At 45.5% G+C, this 15,323-nt stretch overlaps 3 protein-coding genes across 4 annotated transcripts in view; 1 reads left to right on the plus strand and 2 right to left on the minus strand.

Moving 5' to 3' along the window:
• LOC115767793 (integrin alpha-PS1) overlaps positions 1–4,466 on the minus strand; it is a 68,882-nt gene extending 64,416 nt beyond the window's left edge. Inside the window, exon 1 of the mRNA XM_030712124.1 lies at positions 3,728–4,466. Within this exon, the coding sequence (XP_030567984.1) occupies positions 3,728–3,951 (224 nt within the window). The 5' untranslated portion in view covers positions 3,952–4,466. The remainder of the gene's footprint in view (positions 1–3,727) is intronic.
• A 225-nt stretch (positions 4,467–4,691) lies between these two features.
• LOC115767781 (vesicle-fusing ATPase 1) lies at positions 4,692–9,408 on the plus strand. Its single transcript, XM_030712110.1, has 6 exons — positions 4,692–5,016; positions 5,079–5,167; positions 5,247–5,465; positions 6,050–7,678; positions 7,742–7,900; positions 8,542–9,408. The coding sequence occupies exons 1-6, from the start codon at positions 5,008–5,010 to the stop codon at positions 8,672–8,674; spliced, it is 2,238 nt and encodes a 745-aa protein (XP_030567970.1). The 5' UTR covers positions 4,692–5,007; the 3' UTR covers positions 8,675–9,408.
• An 884-nt stretch (positions 9,409–10,292) lies between these two features.
• Positions 10,293–15,184, minus strand: LOC115767789 (actin cytoskeleton-regulatory complex protein PAN1-like). 2 transcript variants are annotated; one of them, XM_030712121.1, is made up of 5 exons: positions 13,759–15,184; positions 12,719–13,671; positions 11,177–11,966; positions 10,655–10,803; positions 10,293–10,583 (listed from the first exon to the last, which is right to left on the minus strand). In XM_030712121.1, the coding sequence occupies exons 1-5, from the start codon at positions 15,089–15,091 to the stop codon at positions 10,521–10,523; spliced, it is 3,288 nt and encodes a 1,095-aa protein (XP_030567981.1). In that variant the 5' UTR covers positions 15,092–15,184; the 3' UTR covers positions 10,293–10,520. The 2 variants fall into 2 exon arrangements, with proteins under 2 accessions (XP_030567981.1, XP_030567980.1); XM_030712120.1 differs by having other exon boundaries at positions 11,177–11,969.
• Positions 15,185–15,323: the final 139 nt, after the last annotated feature.

Here is a 15,323-nt window from a genome sequence, read left to right on the forward strand (position 1 = left end):
AACCCTGCTTAGCTTCGGCAGAAGGAAATTGACAAATCAATTATGAAAAAACGCAATAATAAAGCGCAGCCAGTAAAACGTTTACGAAATAAGCCAGTAAAACGTTTACGAATGCAAAATTACGGTTTTTTTAGAAGATAAAAGAAATGAAAGATGAAACGTTTACGAATATGGCGTGAAAAGGGAATTAAAGAAAGTCACAAACTCTTTAATTTTACTTTACGATTACATTTTACCTTGTCTATACAATACTTAAGGAACACAGCGCAGCCAGTGCAACGTTTACGAAAGAGACATAAAAAGAGAAATTGATAGGGATGGAAGGGAAACTTTTAATTTTCACATCTTTCTCTTATGCCCGCTTGTGCTTGGTGAGCGTATCCCAGCTTCGTTTCAATGGCATTTGATGGATACATGTTTCTGATGTTTGTCATTTTATTGGCATTGCGGTTGGCTCCGATTTGTCTGCCAACTATGGCATGGGCATTGCGAACTGGGCGTACGCCAGACAGACAATTGCTGCGGATACGAACACGGTCACAGTTATTCGCATTGTTGTTGTTGCCATTTTAAGTGCACAGACGGGCTAGCTTCAGGCCAAATTACAAGCACGATTAACATCAGCCTTAACATGATGATTTAACTAATCGGTTAGCTATTATACATAGGCTCATGCAGATTATTGCACATCAGTTTACTATGCAAATTATGATTTTATATAGAAATAATAATAATATATATATATGCATATATCTACAATTGCAGTCGCATGAGATTTCGGAGTCTTCCTGTGACCCTCGACACATATTTCCTTATCAACTGGCAAAAAATAAACACACACAGCGAGGAGATAAGTTTGTAAATAAAATGAAAACAAAAAACAAAACCGTTCGTTGTAAAACGAATGCGGAAAAAAATAACAAAAATAAAATCGAGTGTGCCCGACTTGCAGATACCCTGCAGCCTTCTACCAGTACCCTCTTCTTCTTGATTGAAACCTCAGAAAATGGGAAGAAAACTCCTGAAGAAGACTTCATTTCGGTCAGCAAGCAAGGGGGAGGGGGAAGGGGGGGTGGTCGTAAAGGTTGGAGTTATCAAAAAAGTAAACTATACTATAGAGCACAAATACCAAATTCGGAGTGCCTTAATCTCATAATCATCGAGTTATTCATAAAAAAAAACCCGTCGAAACGATTTTCATTTAATTGTTCTCTAATTTCTAGAATATATCTATAAAGATCGATTATTTATCGGTATATTCTAAAATGAATATCTATTGTGTATCGATATAATCAGATATTGTTCTACAATGCAGAGAAATATAGAAACTTTCGATTTGTAAACTATACACTCTTAAGATTTCTAGAGTTTATCGATGCGAAGAGACTTTCAACTGTCTGCATACAGAGTATGCTGCTCTCTGTTCAACCCATTTGCACTGCGTACAGGGTATTATAAAATAAACAAGGAAATCGAATGAGAAACAACGATAAACAGTGAAATATATTGTTGAAATATCTGAAAATGCAAATATTCATTCAGTCCTATCTGGGCGCTGGGACTGGGTCGAGGACGGTGACCGGGTCGGGGACGGGAACCGGGAACCGGGCCGGGGTCTGGCCACAGCTGTAGCCTAAATACACATGAGATATAGTCGAATATTTTAAATGTTATTGCGAACAAACGCCCGAACTGCAGCCAAAAGGGTTGTTCCGAAAGATAATGCCGATAAATGTGATTTTCGCGAAACGCAGATAAATAAACCCTTTTTTGTTGTCGTAATGTGCCCAGCTGGAATAAGTCACCTTTAACATATCCGGAAATGATGATACACAAGCTTACTTTCAATAAACATGAAGTTCTTTTTTCTCCGATTTCCGGAATACATAGATAACCTTTCATTGCCATGCAGAACTTTTGCATGGAGAAACCTCACTAGATACGATAAGAAAAAGTTTTGATTAAATTTCCTCAGAAGATCATTTGAAGATGATAAAGAATAGTTCCAGAACCTGGTACTCTTTGAGAAATATACTATAAAAGAAATATCAAAATTTATTGATTTATTATCTTATATTTTCTAGATTCAGACTCGCAAATATTTCAATTCATGTCTTTCGCATGAAAAACGAAAAAGAAAAGAAGAAAAAAACTAGATCTAAAGAAATATGCAATTAGATGCTCGATCTGAAGAGTTTGCCTCTTCTGGAGAATCTTTTAATCTGCAAATGGATTTGAATGAAATTTGCATGAAATTAGTTAAGAACTCGCGGACACTTGAGAAACAAAAGATAGATAGATAGATAGATAGAACATTCGATCATTTTTCATAACTTTCTCTAGATTATATTTTTCGTTTGTTCTATTTTGCAGATGTATTCAATTAGTTATACGATCTTAACTAAATGGCCATCGAAAAGTTCTCCATCTTCTCGTTTCTTGTTTCTCATTCGTTTGTTAATGGAAAGCACATGCCGAAAGATCTCTCCCTCCCTCTCTCTCTCTCTCTCTAGGTTTGTGTGTGTAGCATCATCTTTATAAATAATCAATATTCGTTTTTATTATTATTATTATATTATATGGTAATCGAAGTGTCCAACGACAACGACAACGACAACTATCAACTAAATCTCAAACAAGTTTCGCACATTAACAACAACAACAAAAATAACAACAAATGCATTGCACAAAAGGCAAACACGTTTTTTATTTATTTTTATATATTTTTTCGGTTTTTTTTTTTTTTGCTCTTGTGATTGGCATCAAAAGGAATTTGTTGTATTTTGCAAAGTGTTGCATTAATAATAATCAATGTCAGTCAATTAAGGTAAGCAATAAAGGGAGAGAGAGAGAGGGAGGGAGAGAGAGAGGGAGAGAGGGGGAGAGAGAGATAGAGAGAGGGAGAGAAGAGAGAGCAGGGCCAAAGAAAAATTTCGAGTTTGATTCAAATATCTTGAAAAACCAAAAAGTATTCCATACAAGAACCTACTTTTCGACCGATGGTTCCTATGGCAGCTATATGATATAGGGGTCCGACATAGATAAGATTTGATCTTAAAAACAAACATGTTTTTCTCACAAGAACTTAATTTTCGAACGATCCTTGCCTATTGCCCTATATAATATTATAGTACGATGTTGATAAGAATTTGAAAGGAGCATAGTGAAACCTACAAATTTCGAGTTTGATTCAAATATCTTGAAAAACCAAAAAGAATTCCAAGAAACTACTTTCCGACGGATTTTTCCTATGACAGCTATATGATATAGAAGTCCTCTGTCTGAATTTTATCAGAGCTTGAATGTGGCAAAAAGTATATATATACCAAAAGTGGAAGACTCCTCCAAGAATGCGTTTTTTTTTTTAATTTTCTGAAGAACGGAGAAGTTGTCTAAAAAGTAAAACATTCTGAAACAGAGAGAGAGATAGATAGAGAAAAAGAGAGGTTAGAGAGAGAAGTGCAGGGTATCCGCTAGTCGGGAACTTCTGACTAGATAACTCTAACGCGTTTCTCCTTTTCTTGAACTACATACGATCTCTCTGCTTATAACATGTCTTTGCCTAATTCGATATTTTGTTTCCCATTTGCCCCTTAGGAACTTTTTACCCTTCCGGCGCTTCCGACAATATTGCCCGAGCGAATAATTAGTAAAAACAATACGAAACAAAACAGAAACCGGTTGAAATAAAGTTGTTTGGCTATCTATCTTTAACTTGAACGCTTACCATTTTGTGTTATTGGGCCAATTATATTCGCCGATAGTGTGCGTGGCCAGCGAATAGCCGAAATTCGAGTTGGGATGCCCGTACTTGATCAGCGGCTGCCTCTGCTCCAGATTGAAGCACGAGACGGCGGTCGCGGCGAAAAAGATGCCGAGCAGGACGTGGGGCGCCATATGAATTCGACTCTCGCCGTGGTTTGAACGCGGCGAAATGCACGGCACTGTCATTTTTGTTGCTGTTATACTTGATGCGCGGCTACAACAACAATTACAACAACAATACAACTGTTAACGACATGCAACGGACACTTGCAAATCGCTCTTAACCTTCAGCTTAAGCCAGTCTATTAGCGACAGCGACGTTGGCTGCGACCGCGACTGCGACTGCGATTGCGACTTCGGCGCTATGCTCAACAGGTAGCCTACAAAGTAGTTGTTGTTGTTGTTGTTGCTACTGTTTCTACGATGCTGCACTTGTTGTTGTTAAAATTTTTTTGTTTTGTTTTGTTCAGCTGCTTCGCTTGACCTTTTTGCCAGTCGCCGCGCAAAGAAGTGTAAATTACAAAATGTGTTATAATAGAAAAAATGAAGATTTAACTCATTTTGTTGTTGTTTCATAACACACGGCACTGATAATGCTTATCAAATCACTGGACAAACAACAAAAAAATACACACGAATTTTGCAAAACCAAAAAGAAACCGTTTCTCGATCAAAATCGAAACGAATGCACGCGCGCTTTCCCGCAAATCAACCGCAACGTATGACGTCTCTGCTGATAATAACGCCGCATGCTCGCGCTGCTAAGTGACTAATAACAGCTGTTAACGCTAACGAGCTTAACAGCTGCTGCTCAAATATGCGTCGCCGGGCTGCCAACTTGCTGCAGTTCCTTAACAGCGCTGGCAGCGCTGTGCGCGCGCGCATTTTTTAAGCTGCGCAGCGAAAAATTTCGATGTTCTGCAGAAATCAATGAAAGTCAAGCTGTGAATTGTGGTGCTACAGCTGCAAAAGAAATGCAACTTTATCAAAATTCATAAAGTGTTAAGTGTTAACAATTAGAAAAAATTGTGAAATTGCCGTAAGTGTCAAATAGGCGCAGCAGAGCCAAAGCCAAAAAATAAAAACGCCGAAAAAAAGCAGAAATTGCGAATCGCCGCGAATCGATAATAGCTGGGCTTGAGGCTGAGGCTGAAGCTGTAAACAGAAACAACCCCCACTCCACAAGCTCACACACACACACAGACAGGCTACATAATCAGGCAAGAAGAAGCAGCAGCAGCCATGTCTTATGTGAGCTCCCACGCATATTAATAAAGCAATACATAAATACTCAAATTTAACGGTAATTGCAGCGCTTGAAGGCCACCAAATGTCCCACGGACGAGCTGTCCTTGACGAATCGCGCCATTGTGAACGTCGGCGATTTTCCCGACGATGTCAAGTATGCCAAATGGACGAACTGCAGCAACTACTTCAGCTCCAGCTCCTCATCATTATTATTATTTTTGAATCCCTTTCAGGTATGCGGACATTTCGCCCGCAGCTGGACAACACTTTATCTTCGCACTGGAGAAGACCATGGAGGTGCCCAGAGGCTATGTGGGCTTCTCTCTGGTGCAGCGCAAATGGGCGATGCTCTCCATTAACCAGGAGCTGGAGGTGCGACCCTATCGATTCGATGCCAACTCCGATGTCATTACAAATGTCTCCTTTGAAACCGATTTTCTGCAAAAGAAGACGTAAGTATTAGTCTGAAAAATATATATATAGAAAAGTGGAGTTAGTTTACCCACAATCGGGTTAGGCTGGGATCCCGAGGGGGCATGGGGTAAGATTCCAATAGATAAAGTGGGCTTAGCTTGGATCACAGTGATTGAACCCTAAACTCAAAACTGATTTTTCCTAAAGGAGCGCATATTTTCCCTTTGTGTTTGTGTATGTGTGTGTGTGTGTGTAGTTTTGCCTGTAAAAATAGGGTTAGGTTAGGTAACATCAATTTAGATATTTAAAAGCTTAAAGCTGTTAGGTTAAGTTAGGTTATGTTAGGTTAAGTTAGGTTATGTTAGGTTAGGTTAAGTTAAGTTAGGTTAGGTTAGATTGAATAAAGTAAGGTTCTGTTTCCAGCTAGAGACAAACTAGTTTGCCAAAATCTCTTGAGAAATTAATAAACAGCAGTTAGCCAAGATTTCTTGAACAGGGTTTGGGAAGAAGGTTCTGAAGAGAAGATCCGGTGATCTTGTCATCCTTGAGGGAGCTTCAAAGACAGTCAACCCTACTGCCTCTCATATTAAAAAACAGAAAAACCTCTTCACCCCCCTTGTAGCGTCTCGCAGGAGCCGTATGACTCGGATCAGATGGCCAAGGAGTTCATCATGCAATTCGCTGGCATGGCTTTGACTGTCGGCCAGTCGCTGGTCTTCAATTTCAAGGACAAGAAGCTGCTCGGCCTGGCCGTCAAAATGCTGGAGGCCATCGATCCGAAGACCCTGGCCGAGGGCAAGGAGCCGACCACGCGCAATGTGCGCTTCGGCCGCATTCTGGGCAACACGACGGTGCAGTTCGAGAAGGCCGAGAACAGCTCACTGAATCTGCAGGGCAAGTCGAAGGGCAAGGTGGTGCGCCAGTCGATCATCAATCCGGATTGGGACTTTGGCAAAATGGGCATCGGCGGCTTGGACAATGAGTTCAATGCGATCTTTCGCCGTGCGTTCGCCTCGCGCGTCTTTCCGCCCGAGCTGGTCGAGCAGCTGGGCTGCAAGCATGTGAAGGGCATCCTGCTCTACGGACCGCCCGGCACGGGCAAGACTCTGATGGCACGCCAGATCGGCACCATGCTGAACGCACGCGAGCCGAAGATCGTCAACGGGCCGCAGATACTCGACAAGTACGTGGGCGAGTCAGAGGCCAATGTGCGACGGCTATTCGCCGAGGCCGAGGAGGAGGAGAAGCGTCTGGGCCCCAACAGCGGGCTGCACATCATCATCTTCGATGAGATCGACGCCATTTGCAAGCAGCGCGGCTCCGTTGCGGGCAACAGCGGTGTCCATGACACCGTCGTCAATCAGCTGCTGACCAAGATCGACGGTGTGGATCAGCTGAACAATATCCTGGTAATTGGCATGACCAATCGCCGGGATATGATCGATGAGGCGCTGCTGCGTCCTGGCCGGCTGGAGGTGCAAATGGAGATCAGTTTGCCCAACGAACAGGGACGCGTCCAAATCCTGAATATACACACGAAGCGTATGCGTGACTTCAAGAAGATCAGCGAAGATGTCGACTGCAAGGAGCTGGCGGCGATAACCAAGAACTTTAGCGGCGCCGAGCTGGAGGGTCTGGTGCGTGCCGCCCAATCGAGCGCCATGAATCGTCTGATCAAGGCCGACGCGAAGGTCACTGTCGATCCGGAGGCCATGGAGAAATTGAAGGTGAATCGCGATGATTTCCTGCACTCGCTGGAGCACGACATCAAGCCGGCCTTCGGCACCGCCCAGGAGATACTCGACAATATGTTGGCACGCGGCGTCGTCAACTGGGGCCAGCCGGTGGCCAGTCTCCTCGAGGATGGCATGCTCTACGTGCAGCAGGCGAAGGCCACCGAGTCCAGCGGCCTTGTCTCGGTACTGATTGCCGGCGCACCCAACTCGGGCAAGACCGCGCTGGCCGCCAAGCTGGCCAAGATGTCGGACTTTCCGTTCGTGAAGGTCTGCTCGCCGGAGGACATGGTCGGCTACACCGAGTCCGCCAAGTGTCTGCACATACGCAAGATTTTCGACGACGCCTATCGCTCGACCCTCAGCTGCATTGTCGTCGACAATGTGGAGCGTCTGCTCGACTATGGACCCATCGGCCCGAGATACTCCAATCTTACGCTGCAGGCATTGCTGGTGCTGCTCAAGAAGCAGCCGCCCAAGGGACGCAAGCTTCTCATACTCTGCACCTCGAGCCGACGGTAAGCGAACGTTTCTCTTTATTCCCTCATGCTCGGCCAGCTAAATGTTATTAACTCTTTCAGGGAAGTGCTCGAGGAAATGGAAATGCTGTCGGCCTTCACTTCCGTGCTGCATGTGCCCAATCTGTCCAGTCCGGAGCATGTTATCGCCGTGCTCGAGGACACGGATATCTTTACCAAGAGCGAGCTTCAGACCGTGGCCAAGAAGATGGCCGGCAAACGGTAAGCCAAGAGACCCAATTTCCTAGCTATAAATATATATATATAAATCCACCGACAAGCGTGAGAAATGCGTGAAACACGGCTGAAGTTTGGAAGTCTGTTTGGTTTCCCATTCTGCCCGATCCGTTTGAATCTGAAACTAAGAATCCATTAAGCTTTAAGTTTTCGATCTACTTTACGCTCCAAGCGTGAGAAATAGATGAAAGAACTCCGCATGGAAGTCTTTTTGGTTTCCCATTCAACCCGATCTGCTAAAAATCTATCAAACTGTAAGTTTGGAATAAGGTTTTTCGGTTTATCAGACGATCAATCTACTTTAAGCTCAAAGATTTTCCAAAGTTTATCAACATTAAAGCGTGTTACGATAAATCCACTATTCCGGGTGGAAAATGAGGGAACTCAGTAACGAAATTTTAGTTAAATTAGTTTCCAACTCAATTTGTAAGCACCCGGGCGGCAAATGAAGGATCTTGGTAACGAAATTATAGGCCAACTCAATTTGTAAACACTCGACATTAAAATAGCATTTTCACGTGTTTCGCTTTCACGCGTGCGAAACATAAGTGGAAGATCGAGTTCGAATTTAGAAAAAACTTGAGCCAAATGTGAAATGATCTGAACTTTTCTTTTTCTATCCACAGCGTCTTCATTGGCATCAAGAAACTTTTGGGCCTGATCGATATGGCCAGGCAGACGGAGCCCTCGCAGCGCACCATCAAGTTTCTATCCAAAATGGAGGAGGAGGGCGGCCTGGACATGGTGGCGCGCAAATAAGATGTTAAGAAAGTGAAAGAGAAACTCAAGTAAATCTCAATTATTAGCGTTTAAGTAAAGAGTATGTCCGATATACGAGCGCGTTGTTAACATATATATATATATTCTATATATATAATATATATATTCGAAAATAATCCCCCCATTAACCGACTTTGAAAACGCGTTAACTGCTTTGCATTGTGTGTGTGTTGGTCCAGTCCAGTTTCCCCTTTTTCCCACGTTCCATTTTCCGCAAAACGTTCCTTACCTAAAACCTAACCAAAGTGCAAACTTTTCCCCAAAAATATTTCCTGTGCTATAACTGAAAGCACGTTCGATCTGTAACAAACAGAAATGTGAGACCTGTGACCTGATTTGGCATTGCGGCTGGTATTACGAAAAATAACATAATCCTATATATAGATATATACATATATATATATATTATTAAAATCTATGCTAATCTCAACGATAAACGATTACGCGTATAAATATTATGCATTCTATTTGTTAGTATAATTTTTTTTTTACATTTTTTTTCTCGTCATATTGTTATTAACTGAAAAAAAAAACAACAACTTTTGTCTTGTTAGCCTTAAGAATTCGTCGCGGAATAGAACACCAAAGAGATTTTTAGGAGAATTAAATCGAAAGAAACGTTGTTTAGCTTGCAAAGAGTTTAACATAATTACATAAAAACAATTACTCAAAATATATTGTTAATCACAAATGTTATGAAGCCTAATAAAGCAAATCCATCTTGAAACAAATACGCTGAATTATTGCTCTGATCTGAAACTTTATGATTGATCCATAAAATTGGCTATCTCTGAGCAGGTAAGTTCGAACCTCGTGAAAATCGGATGGGATTGTGCTCATAATACGTACCAGTTGCTTCAATGGCCAAAGCCCATAGCCACTGCCTCCTGCAAGTTGAATCCGGCTCCTCATTTGGTTAAACTGCCGTCTCCTCCAATATTGAATCCGGCTTCTCATTTGCTTCAACTGCCGTCTCCCATATAGTTGAAGCCGTCTCCTCCGCCGCCGCCACCGCCACTTATAGTCAAGCCCATAGGCTTTTCATACGACTTACTTGAATTCATGAGAATCGCGTAGTAGGGCATTAGTTAAGAATATATACACTGATACACACATAGATACACACATACGTACATACATATACACACATACGTACATACATATACACACATACGTACATACATATGCACACATACGTACATACATATGCACACATACGTACATACATATGCACACATACGTACATACATATACACACATACGTACATACATATACACACATACGTACATACATATACACACATATATACAAACAGTTTTTGATATAGAAATGTGTGCGAAATATGTTTGAATACATTCAACTTGGAGTTTGGCTCTTAAAAAAGTATTATCTGTAGAGGAATATGTCTTAAATATGAACAAATCAATTTAAAACTAGAGGCAATATTTAGATTTCCTAAGGTCTTTGCATACATATTCAACATATTCAAATATACTTCTTATAGTTTTATAAACAAAGCATTTTAAATTGTTTTCCGTCGAACTTTAAAATTATGATTAACTTTTAAACGATCTCTAAAATGGCAAATGCAATCATTTATTGGTCAAACAGTGTAAAATGCTAGTAAATAGATAAGTTGACAAAACACCAAAAAAAAAAATATAGATGTTTATGGAGATAAATCAAGCTAGAAAATAGATTTCAGTTGGAGCCTACAATGGCATGCATAAAACCAGTTATTATTCGATCCATGCTTGTGATATATATATATATATAGAATGTGTTAAAGTGGCACTTGTTGAGCTGCTGCGACGCCTCGCTCCACTAGATGACGGTGCGACTGTGGTTGAGGGAGAGCTTGCCACGGCGCACGCGACGCTGCAGACGCTAGAAAAGTGAAAAGCCCGTTTAGTTAAGAGATTTATCTATATGGGAATGACAGTGCCGGATGGACATACCCGATTGAAAACGTCGCGCATGATGCGATTGCTGCGACGACGACGCTCCTCGCGCTCGCGACTTTGTGCGGCCAGCACCTCGGGCAGAAACTCGCAGCGTTTGCTGGTCAGGGCCTTCATCTCCCGCGTAGAGAAGATGCGCACGCGTGCTGTCAATAGATGGGATACATATGAGATCTTTGATTTAACAAATATATATATAAATATATATATATATATATAGATTAGATTTGAGTGAGGGTATGTCAAGGTCTAAGCCGGCCAATTGGACATATGCTCTGCCTGAAAGGCGAACAGTAGTTAAAAGACAAACAGAAGATCTTGGCTATATAGACTCCGCTAATCGATGCTGATCGGGAATATATATAGCTTATGGACGCGGACATGTCTGCAGCCAAGCGAAGCATTTCGTGACAAAGCATGTTGTACGCAAATAGAAAGAATTGTCTTTCGCAGCTTGGCCTTTTAGATGCTCCTATAAAGTGGACGCAGTGCAGCAGCAGCCTTTGCTGAGGTACTTACAGGTAACCGGTGGTGGCAGCTGTTCCAGCCGTCTGTCCAGTGTCTCCAGGCTGCTGTTCTCGATCAGCTGATCGAGTTCGCGTCGTCGCGCATTGCGCAGCAGCTGCATTTGATTGAGGATCGCCTTGCGCTGCTTGGACTGGGCACAGAACAGCGGACGGGCGCGCTGAAGATGATCCTGCAGCGACAGCGACTCCGGCAGAATTTCACTCTCATCGCCATTGGCGCTAAACTGTATGACATACGCAATGCCACGCGGTCGCACCTGCAGCATTTGCTGGCGCTGCTTTTGCTCCTGTTGCCGTTGTGCGCCAGAGGAGCTGGTGCTGCGCTGCGTGTGAAGGCGGCGACGATGGCACAGCTGCAGCTGCTGGTGGCATGCCACATCGTCGTATTGATGCGTTGTTGTTGTTGTCGTTGTCGTCGCCTCGCAGGCATTCACCATGCTCATGGGTATGGACATCTCCGAGCTGATGCACAGCATGGACGACGTGGAGCTCGTCGCCCTGCAGCTGTTCTGTGAGCCAGTTGTTGTTGTTGTTGTTGCCGCTGCTCCCGCTGCTGCTGCTGCTGCAGTTGTTGTCGTTGTTTTTGTTGCAACTGTTGCCGCCTTGACGGCATGCTGCACGTAGCAGGGCGCGCCGTGGGAATTCACGACCTGGTAATAGACGGCGCCTTCATCTACGCAGCCGTACACATTGCCCGTCGTCTGTGCGTACTGCATTTGCATATATTGTTGTTGTTGTTGTTGCTGTTGTGGTTGCTGTTCCTGATGCTGCTGACATGGGCGCTGCTAGAGCGAGATGGAAAGAGAGAAAGAGAGAGAGAGAGATGGAGTTCAAGTTAGGGCTGTGCAATATGAATATAGAATTATTTTGATGATGAGCCCATGAGCATCCAATTTTTTCAGGATATGGTAAAAACAAAGAGAAAGAGAACTCTCTCGTACTTCTTAACTAAGCCTCCCTCCTTTGATTAAACACAAGCTTAAAGAATTCTTTCTTTCAAACTCATTTACATTTTCTTTAAGTTTCATGTTTTCGTTTAGCTCTAGTTGCCAAAAAGTGAAGCTTGTATAGATTCCGAGTTATGCTTAAAAGACCATGCCTGAAAATCGATATTTATCGATACTATACAAATGCTGTGCGTAGGATATACGAGAATATATATACTTTATATATTTCAAGTGTCTCTCTTCAAAGACGAACAAGGCTAGATTGACTCGGATATTCGTTTTGTTATGGATCGGCGAGTATTCCTATTCGATATTTATCGATACTGCTACAAATCGTGTGAGATAACGAAAGGAAATCGAAGATCGTTATGAATAAGCCAATATATACTTATTATACATTTTAAGACTCTCTCTTCACGCAGACAGACGGACCAGGGTAGATCGACTCGGACAGCGACCTTTCGTTATGGATCGAAGAGTATTCCATTCATAAGTTAAGAGCATGTCTTCCGCCTGATATGAATCGGAAAGTCTACCTGCTTGCAATGGCATAGATTTGTTGAGTTCATCATGACTTGAGAGCTTACCATGTGATATGTGGCATGCAACGGATGCTGCAGCTGTTGCTGCTGCTGATGCTGGCGCTGGATGAGCTGCTGTTGCTGCTGCTGTTGATGCTGCTGCAGCAGGAGCAGCTGCTGCTGCTGCTCCAGACGCTGCTGCTGCTGGTTCTGATAGTGGGCCATGAACTGGCGCTGTCGCTGCTGGACAAAGGAGCAGACGCTCTCGCTGCTGCCCGAGTGGCTTGGCGCCGGCGTCGCCATTTTGCTGCGCGGCAGCAGCCTGCTGGCAGGCGGTGCAGCTGGCAGTGGAGGAGCAGGAGGCGGTGGTGGTGGAGGAGGAGGAGGAGGAGGAAGAGGTACTGCTGTTGGCGCTGGCGGCGCCGGACGCCGCACAACTGCAGCCGGCGACAGTGCGCTGCCCTCTGCTGGCGGCGGCACTGCATCCGCAATGGCGTCCATTAGCTGGATGGGTATGCGCACACCCTTATCGGGTGACGGGGCCAGCATGACGCCCTTGGCGGCGCTGCTCAGTAGATTCTGCAGCGTGCGCAGGCGGCTTATCTCCGTCTCAATCCAGTCCAGCTGTGTGCGCCGCTCCTCATCCAGCTGGCCGCGCTGCATCCGCTGTTTCTCCTCGTAGTCAATCTCGCTCTGCGTCATCGGATTCAGCCACTCCTGTATGGCTGCCTGCTCGTCTGTTGTGGCTGGCTTAGTCTGTTGATTGGTTTTCTGTGTGACCAGCTCGTTGGAGGCACCGCTGCTGGTCGAGGCATAGCTGCACGGCAGCGGAGATTGCGTGGGCGTGCCCACGCGAGTTCTAGGCGCGGGCACGGGCACGGCAGGCGGCGCAGCAGGAGCAGGAGGCGACGCAGCAGGAGCAGCAGGCGGCGTCAGCAGCTCCGGCGAGAGTATGAGGCATCTTTTGCTCGTATTGGTCGCCGTGTCCTTGCGCAAGGGCAGACTGTGTCTCGACGGCTCTGCAAGGAGAAAAGATGTACATTAATGTCTGCGCTGGCTGGACACGGTACTCGGAGATGCCTCCTTTAGCTACAGACCGCACTCACCCTTGAGCTTGTCATTTGCAGCAGGCAACGGCTGCTCCCTGGGCTGGCTAACGGCCTTGCTGCGCCTGGAGCTGCGGCTGGAGTCGGCGCGACTGTTGCAGCTGCTGCTGCTGGCGGCCAGATCGAGGCAGGCGAGTCGCTTGGCAATGTCGCGTATAAGCTGCTTTTTCTGTAGATGGCTGAGGCTGCGCTTGCTGACCAGCGAGCACAGCAAATCGATGCCCAGATCCAGATCGCATTTAACCGGCGGGCTGGACGAGACGCTCGACGAGGAGACGGCAGGGCTGGGCTGCGGTTGAGACGGCGGCTGTTGATTCTCCTTGTTTTGGGCGCGCGTCATGTGGCGACGATTGCAGAGCACCTGCTCCAGCTGTGCGGTATACGCTCGCTCCTGACGCTGCTGCTCCACATGACGCAGCAGCTCCTCGGCGCTGAGCGCCTGCCGATTGCAGCTCCCGCTGCTGCTGTGGCTATTGCTGTTGCTCTGCCCGGTGGATGGCCGCGAATTGTGATGATAATCGAAGCTGCTCACCGCGGACGTGGCGCAGGATTCGCGACGTGAACTCTGGCTGGGCACCGGCGTCGGCGTCGGCGTGGGCTGGCTGGACCTGCGGCTGGAGTTGACAAAGGTGCTGGACGCCAGCGGCGGCGCCGGCGCCGGCTGCGGCAGCTGCTCCGCCGCCTGCAAACGATTCAAATCGGATTCAGAGTGATTGGAGCGCTGGACCGTTGCACGTTGCGCGGCCGGCTGCATGGCCGCCTCCAGCACGGAGCGTTCCAGCGTGCTTATGTTACTGGCGGAGGCGGCGCGCTGACAGCGATAGCCCACATCGGCGGCGGGATCCCATTCGAGGCGTTTGTGCGATTTGAGCGCCGATTCCGGTGTTTGGGTTTTGCGCGTCTGCATCTGCGGCGTCGGCGTTTGGGTGCCTTTGGTGGGCGTGCGCAGATCCTCAACAGACGCGGACGCAGTGCGTCCCGTCTCCATGACAATGGGTATCTGCTTAACGTGCTCAGCCGCCGGCATCGCGCGTTTCTTTTGCTTTCTAATGCAGGCCATGGCAGCTGCGCAGGCAGCTGTTGCAACCCCCATGCTGCCGCTGCCGCTGCCGGCGCAGGCGCCGCCGCCGCCGCCGCTGCTACTGTGCGCGCCGACGCTGATGCTGCTGCTGGCGGGTGATGTCGATGATAATGCCATGAAGCGTTGCAGCTCCAATTCCCGCTCGTTGGCCATCTCAGCCAGATATTCTCTTATTTTGGGCGTAATGCGCGATGTGTGCTGTATTTTTCTATCATTATATTGCTTTCTATTTGTACTGTTATTGCTTGACATAGTTCTATACACACATTGCTTGTGCCGATGCTTGCTTTTTGAATTTCGAATCTTACACACACACACACACACAAGTGCGAGCAGGCACGCGATGGCATATGGCGAGCTCCAGTGTGTACACACTAGCTAAAAGTGTGCAATGAAATATACATACAACTATATACATTTGCAGTTAACTAACATAATGTTAAACTCAAAATGGCACTGTACAATTTAAATTGTATTCGCGGTT

This window comes from Drosophila novamexicana, unplaced genomic scaffold (assembly GCF_003285875.2).
Source record: "Drosophila novamexicana strain 15010-1031.04,08,12 unplaced genomic scaffold, DnovRS2.1 tig00001453-arrow-arrow-pilon, whole genome shotgun sequence".
Classification (NCBI taxonomy): Eukaryota; Metazoa; Arthropoda; class Insecta; order Diptera; family Drosophilidae; genus Drosophila; species Drosophila novamexicana.